The sequence below is a fragment of the Telopea speciosissima genome, chromosome 7 (assembly GCF_018873765.1).
Source record: "Telopea speciosissima isolate NSW1024214 ecotype Mountain lineage chromosome 7, Tspe_v1, whole genome shotgun sequence".
NCBI lineage: Eukaryota > Viridiplantae > Streptophyta > Magnoliopsida > Proteales > Proteaceae > Telopea > Telopea speciosissima.
In genome coordinates, this window is record NC_057922.1 from 31734105 (window position 1) to 31740953 (window position 6849).

The 6849-nt window shown below is 40.1% G+C and overlaps 1 protein-coding gene across 3 annotated transcripts; it reads left to right on the top strand.

The window, feature by feature from the left end:
• The first annotated feature begins 4616 nt into the window (after positions 1-4616).
• LOC122667746 lies at positions 4617-5608 on the top strand. 3 transcript variants are annotated; one of them, XM_043864150.1, is made up of 2 exons: positions 4617-4718; positions 5186-5608. In XM_043864150.1, exon 2 carries the CDS (start codon positions 5236-5238, stop codon positions 5404-5406), a length of 171 nt encoding a protein of 56 aa, XP_043720085.1. In that variant the 5' UTR covers positions 4617-4718; positions 5186-5235; the 3' UTR covers positions 5407-5608. The 3 variants fall into 3 exon arrangements, with proteins under 3 accessions (XP_043720085.1, XP_043720084.1, XP_043720086.1); XM_043864149.1 differs by having other exon boundaries at positions 4625-4722; positions 5207-5608; XM_043864151.1 differs by having other exon boundaries at positions 4629-4718; positions 5207-5608.
• Positions 5609-6849: the final 1241 nt, after the last annotated feature.

The following is a 6849-nucleotide window of genomic DNA, read 5'->3' on the forward strand; positions in this document are numbered from 1 at the left end:
TTCCGTTATGAATGTACTGTTGGAAAAGGAATTCAATTATGAATAGGAAAACCCAGAATAATTTGATATTTATCCCATCACATTAGAGTTTTGCATTATATATAGATATGGTGTGAAAACCTTGTCATACCTTTTCATAATATTATTGAGGTTTTCCATCTTCTCCAGTTTCCTTCTCTACTAGTCTGTGATTAGGGTTTTGGCAAAAACCCAATTGATTGTGGAGGAGCTTGCATTCAAGGAAATGCAAAGTTGGACATGTGCGTGGGACTCATTGCGAAAGGGCTAAGATCGCGTGGAGGCTTTGCGCTTGTGAAATTTCAGGTAACGATCGAAACCCTAAGTTTCGTTTTGAGATTTGAATGGTTTCTCCCATCGGTTGCAACGATTCCAATTCGTTTTCACTGAATCGTACTCGTGATTCTAACATGTAGAATAAATAGATCATGGATAAAAAAATTTTCTTCAGTGATGGTAAAGAGAGAATCTCTTCAACTATGGGATTTGAAGGTCTAATTCGATCGAGAAAGAATTTTGAACCTTTGTCAATAAACGATATGAATTAATGATGAGCCTTGCAAACAACCGCTTGGTCGGTTGTTTTAGTGGCTTGCCAGTTGCTTGCCAGTTGGAGCGCATGCCTCCAAGAGGTCAAGGGATTGACTCTCCTGATTTGCATGATTGTGCCACAAAATGCTCTCCCTTCCCCCCCCCCCCCCTAATGGTAGAACAGGGATCTGCATGATTTTCCCACACTTTCACTTAGAAAATTCAATAATTACAACATTGAGCATGCGCTACGCTGGACAGGAATTGAAACCCTTATTTTTTATTTTTTGTAGGGAAAATTATGCATATACCCCTGTTCTTTGCCTAAAGTACTATTCAACCCAAAGTTTCAAAAATCACACATGTACACCCCTCCTATTTATAAAAAACTACAAAATTGACCATTCGTTAACAACTCAACGTTAAGTGATGACATGGAATATACTTTAGACATGAAATGACTCTTATACCCTCATGTGTTTGAGTCGCCTCCCCCTTCTTTAGACATGAAATGACTCTTATACCCTTACGTGACTGAGTCTCCTCCCCCTACTCTGGCAATTGACCTTCTTCTCCCTCTCCGGTTCTGCAACTCTCTCCTCTTCCCCCTGACCCCTCTCAGTTTCCCTCACTCTCCTGTCGATGAAAGCAGAACCGACGTTCCCCAGTGAACTCTATTGATTCCTCAGTGGAAAATGTCTGTAGAGCGATTATCTAGTGAACTATATTGATCGAGGAGCAAGATTCTCTGACGAAATGCGATTCAAACACCGCTTCCCTAATGGTAAGAACATTTCCCACACTTTCACTTAGAAAATTCAATAATTACAACATTGAGCATACGTTATGCTGGACAGGAATTGAAACCCTTTTTTTGATTTTTTGTTGGGAAAATTACGCGTACACCTCCTGTTCTTTGCCTAAAGTACTAGTCAACCCAAAGTTTCAAAAATCACACATGTACACCCCTCCTATTTATAAAAAACTACAAAATTGACCATTCGTTAACAACTCAACGTTAAGTGATGACATGGAGTATACTTTAGACATGAAATGACTCTTATACCCTCATGTGTCTGAGTCACCTCCCCCTCCTTTAGACATGAAATGACTCTTATACCCTTATGTGACTGAGTCTCCTCCCCCTACTCTGGCAATTGACCTTCTTCTCCCTCTCCGGTTCTGCAACTCTCTCCTCTTGACCCCTCTCAGTTTCCCTCACTCTCCTGTCGATGAAAGCAGAACCGGCGTTCCTCGGTGAACTCTATTGATTCCTCAATGGAAAAAGTCTGTAGAGCGATTCTCTAGTGAACTATATTGATCGAGGAGCAAGATTCTCTGACGAAATGCAAATCGAACACCGCTTCCCAGAATGATTTCCAACTTTGATTCGAACACCGCTTCCCTAATGGTAAGAACATTTCCCACGCTTTCTCTTAGAAAATTCAATAATTACAACGTTGAGCATCCGCTACGTTGGACAGGAATTGAAACCCTTTTTTTGATTTTTTTGTTGGGAAAATTACACGTTCACCCCCTGTTCTTTGCCTAAAGTACTAGTCAACCCAAAGTTTCAAAAATCACACATGTACACCCATCCTATTTATAAAAAACTACAAAATTGACCATTCGTTAACAACTCAACGTTAAGTGATGACATGGAGTATACTTTAGACATGAAATGACTCTTATACCCTCATGTGTTTGAGTCGCCTCCCGCTCCTTTAGACATGAAATGACTCTTATACCCTTATGTGATTGAGTCTCCTCCCCCCACTCTGGCAACCGACCTTCTTCTCCTTCTCCGGTTTTGCAACTCTCTCCTCTTCCCCTTGACCCCTCTCAGTTTCCCTCACTCTCCCGCCGACAAAAGCGTTACCGGCGTTCCCTAGTGAACTCTATTTTTTTTTTTTTTGATGAAAAGAAAATATTATAAAAGGTTAAATATGAACATAGTCTTTATGACAAGCATTCTTTCCTAGCTAAAGTTATACAAAAGAGGTTACCATCCTTAACAAAATTCACATCTTGAGTGTAGTCAGATATATATAAAAAGTCTTTGAATAAATTCTACGGCAATAGGCATTTTAGTGGGAGATGGAAAAGTATCTGAAATGAGCTGGTTGTCACTCCAAACTTCTTTAATCTTCAACCCAATGCAAGCAGCGTGATCAATACCTTTACAAATAGCAAAAAGAAGTGTTGTAAGGTCGTCCCAAGGATGAATAGTTCTTGTATCAAAAAACTTAATCTTGCCATCTATCAAAACGAAATATAACCATCCTGCGAGGTTTAGTCCGGTAATATAGTATCCTGCACATATCAGTGAACTCTATTGATTCCCCAGTGGAAAACGTCTGTAGAGCGATTCCCCAGTAAACTCTATTGATTGAAGAGCAAGATTCTCTGACAAACTTTGATTCGAACACCGCTTCCCAGAATGATTTCCAACTTTGATTCGAACACCGCTTCCCTAATGGTAAGAATATTTCCCACACTTTCACTTAGAAAATTCAATAATTATAACGTTGAGCATACGCTACGCCGGACAATAATTGAAACCCTTTTTTTGATTTTTTGTAGGGAAAATTACGCGTACAACCCCCTGTTCTTTGCCTAAAGTACTATTCAACCCAAAGTTTAAAAAATCACACATGTACACCCCTCCTATTTATAAAAAACTACAAAATTGATCATTCGTTAACAACTCAACGTTAAGTGATGACATGGAGTATACATTAGACATGAAATGACTCTCATACCCTCTTGTGTTTGAGTTGCCTCCCGCTCCTTTAGACATGAAATGACCCTTATACCCTTATGTGATTGAGTCTCCTCCCCCCAGTCCGGCTACCGCCCTTCTTCTCCCTCTCCAGTTCTGCAACTCTCTCCTATCCCCCTGACCCCTCTCAGTTTCCCTCACTCTCCCACCGACGAAAGCAGAACCGGCATTCCCCAGTGAACTCTATTCATTTCCCAGTGGAAAATGTCTGTAGAGCGATTCCCCAGTGAACTCTATTGATCGAAGAGCAAGATTCTCTGACGAAATGCGATTCGAACACCACTTCCCAGAATGATTTCCAACTTTGATTTCTTCACTGAAATCGTGAAGGAAAGGGCTTTGATAACATCAAACCCGAGCATGATGGTGAAACTGAAGAACCAACAACAAACCCTCTTCTCTTACCTCTCTTTCCCCCTCAAGCCATTTTTTTTTTTTTTAAGAAAGCTGAACAAAGAAGAAGATGGAAGAAGAATCGAGAAATGGGGAAGAAGATGGAGATGCGGTCATGGCTATTGGGGTTCGGGATTACTTGGGTTCACAGGGATGTAGCAGCCATGGCTACTGGAGTGCTCGATTCCTTGTTATCCCCTGGCTCAATTCCTTTTTCTTCTTCGGATTTCTAATCTCTCCATTAAAGAAGAGAGAAGAGCAAAACCTGTGAAAGACCTCCGATCCCGCATGGACTTCGATGTCTCCACAACCCTAAAAAGAGGCCAAACTCATCAAGGTTAGATTCGAAGCCCTACAACAAGCCAACGCAGCCAATCGAAGCCTACCAGGCTGTGGGCCTGGAAGCTCCTCTGATCGCACACGAACATCTGTGGTGAGTGGCCTCAGGAAGAAACTCATGGACTCCATGGAAGGGTACAACAAGCTGAGGAAGCAGATCTCTGGAGAGTACAGGGAGATGGTGGAGAAGAGATACTATACGGTGATGGGAGAGAAGCCGAAACTTCTTCTAGGCCGCTTAGATCTAGCGTGAGAGAATGCGCCAGAACAAAGGAACATGGCTGGTTCGCCTCTTCGTCGGAGACAGGGTGGTGAGATTAAGGGAAGACGATCAGTTTGTGTTAAGGATAGGGTAAAAGGATAAAAGAGTTATTTCATGTTCAAAGTAAAGTGCACGTCATCACTTAATGTTTATGGCTAACGGACTGTTAGTTTGTATTTTTTGAAAAATAGACAGGATGTACAATTACAATTTTTTGAAAATTCGGGTTGAGTAGTACTTTAGGCAAAATAAGGGGATTACGTAATTTCCTTTTATCTTAAAAGCTTCTGATCCTGGTCTTTGGGTTTTCATTCTATGCTGCCTCTCATAAAGCACCACCTGTCTAAAACTTGGCTAATCCACGGCGAGTGGGCTATCCGGCGAAGTGAAAAGGTGAGTCTTCGAACCTGTCTCCCTCACTCCCTTATCAGCTTCACTGATTATGAGAAATTCGATAGTTTTTCTTCTTCTTTGAGGATTTATTGAGAAATTTTGATAGGTTAGGTAACGGGTACAGTACGCCGAGATTTCTCAGGCATCCTGAACTTTTTTTTTTTTTTTTTGATTAGCTGAAGATTATGACTAGGGAATGAAACGAACGGCCCTAAATTCTGTCTGAAACCAGAATCTTGGTTTTCAGCTTTTCTGGACTTCTCTTTAGAGGGTTTAATGAGCATCTAATGGAACCGAACCATCAAGTTAGTTTTCGATTTCTATTTTTTGTTGAAACCGCACCGAACACGATTAGTATGAAGTTTGAACAACCTATTCCAGAAGATTGATTACATCATGACACTGTTAAGACTTGCATGACTGTTAGTTATCTAGTAAGGTCGACACTTGCCATTTTAATGTGGGAGCTGATGATATCTGTGTTTCAGAGGTCGTCGCTGAGGAGGAATTGTATGAAATGGGGATATTCAAGAGCAGTTTTGTTTTCATGATTGGGACTGTGTGTGGAGTGTACATTGCTCAGAATTATGATGTTCCCAACATAAAGAAGCTCGCCAAGACAGGGATCTTTATGGCTAAGCACATTGAAGAGAATTACCGGAAGCCAAAGAAGAAAGACGATGACTAATAATGGTTTACTCAGACTTGTTGCTGAAGTCCAGGTTCTTCCTCTTTTTTTCTTTAGAGTCGATAGATTTCTGTATTGGTATTGATGTAATTCAATCAGTTTTTTGTGTTACAATTTTTTTTAGACATTATTACAATTGCCATCAAACCAATTACCAGTTTTGATTGAGATTTAATAATGTATATTCAATTTGTTTCAAAAACCAGTTATGGAAAATGGACTTTGTCTTAATTAAACTGGAGAATAACAAACAAAGAGGAAAAGGAATGGGAAGGTAAGGGGGCTTATGCTCCACAATTCCCGAATGAATACCATTAGCAATTTAGCATCACTCTCCTCCTCCCCCCCCCCCCTCTTTTCCCAATAATCTTATATGCCAAAATTTAAACTGAAAAATTGGTACGAGTTCTTTGACACACTCCATTCCTTGGGAACTCTTGGATGTCCTGCCTATTAGTTCCTCTATTTAGGAGTGAATAAGAAAAAGTCTTTATTTGTAGTCTCTAGGAGCATTGCATCAAGCTAATGGATCAACATAATCAAACTAAGAGCTGTTATTCTGTTCTACTAAATTAGACTATTCCTTTATTAGTTTAGACCTTTTCACTTCAGTTCGACTTTCTATCTCCTTTGGAGAATGTCTTCACCAACTTATAGTTTTGTTTTGGCTTCTCTAATCAGCCTTTTTTTTCTAGATCGTAATCCCTCGATAAAGTGTTTCTTCAAGTGTTTTCCAGTTTAATAGGAATCATGTACTCAGCATGTTGAAAAGGTTGATGTCTGATGGCGCCTGCGGTTGAGGGAGAGAGTCATCAAACATCTTCGAAGAAAACATTAGGGGCCAAATCTGAGCCCTTAAATATTTCCTTGAATATTCTCTTTTCTTTACTAGATTTGTAGTGCATTTAGTTATGTCTTAGTTTGGCTTATGTTGAAACCTTTAGATCCTAAAGCCTTCTATGGCTGTGGCTCTGTATTTAGTCCTTTCCTAGTCTTGTCGATTAGAAGGCAAACCATAGAGTGGACCTCCTATGTATGAATGGTTTACTCATCCTTGACCAATGCACAATGATAAGAACCCTTGTACTGAATCATAGGGTTGGACTAGTGTATTTCATACATGGCCTAAATAATCCATTAGTTGTGTTATTCTGGAAAGCAACTGTCCTCCCCCCCCCCCCCCCCCCCTTTTAATTCAATTCTCATTTCCAAATCAATCCATATACAATAATGAACCGTCTATATATCAGTACTAGAGTATAATCTTCATTATTAGTTTGGGTTACCATAGCAGAAAATTTCCAAAATAACAACTAGAAAGGCCCAAGAGGAGCCCAAGAATAGCTGGAAGTAAACGTTGCTGTACGTAAAGGTTCAGATGACTTATCGATCAAAGCATGTCAATCAGCCCAAAAAAGATGGAAAGTAGTCGTCAGAATCAAA

Bases quoted from the DNA above. Each gene is read 5' to 3' on its own strand.
- LOC122667746 (XM_043864149.1), top strand. From the start codon at position 4,641: ATGCTGCCTCTCATAAAGCACCACCTGTCTAAAACTTGGCTAATCCAC. The intron at 4,723-5,206 runs GTCTTCGAACCT...TCTGTGTTTCAG, and splicing joins CCGGCGAAGTGAAAAGGTGA to AGGTCGTCGCTGAGGAGGAA.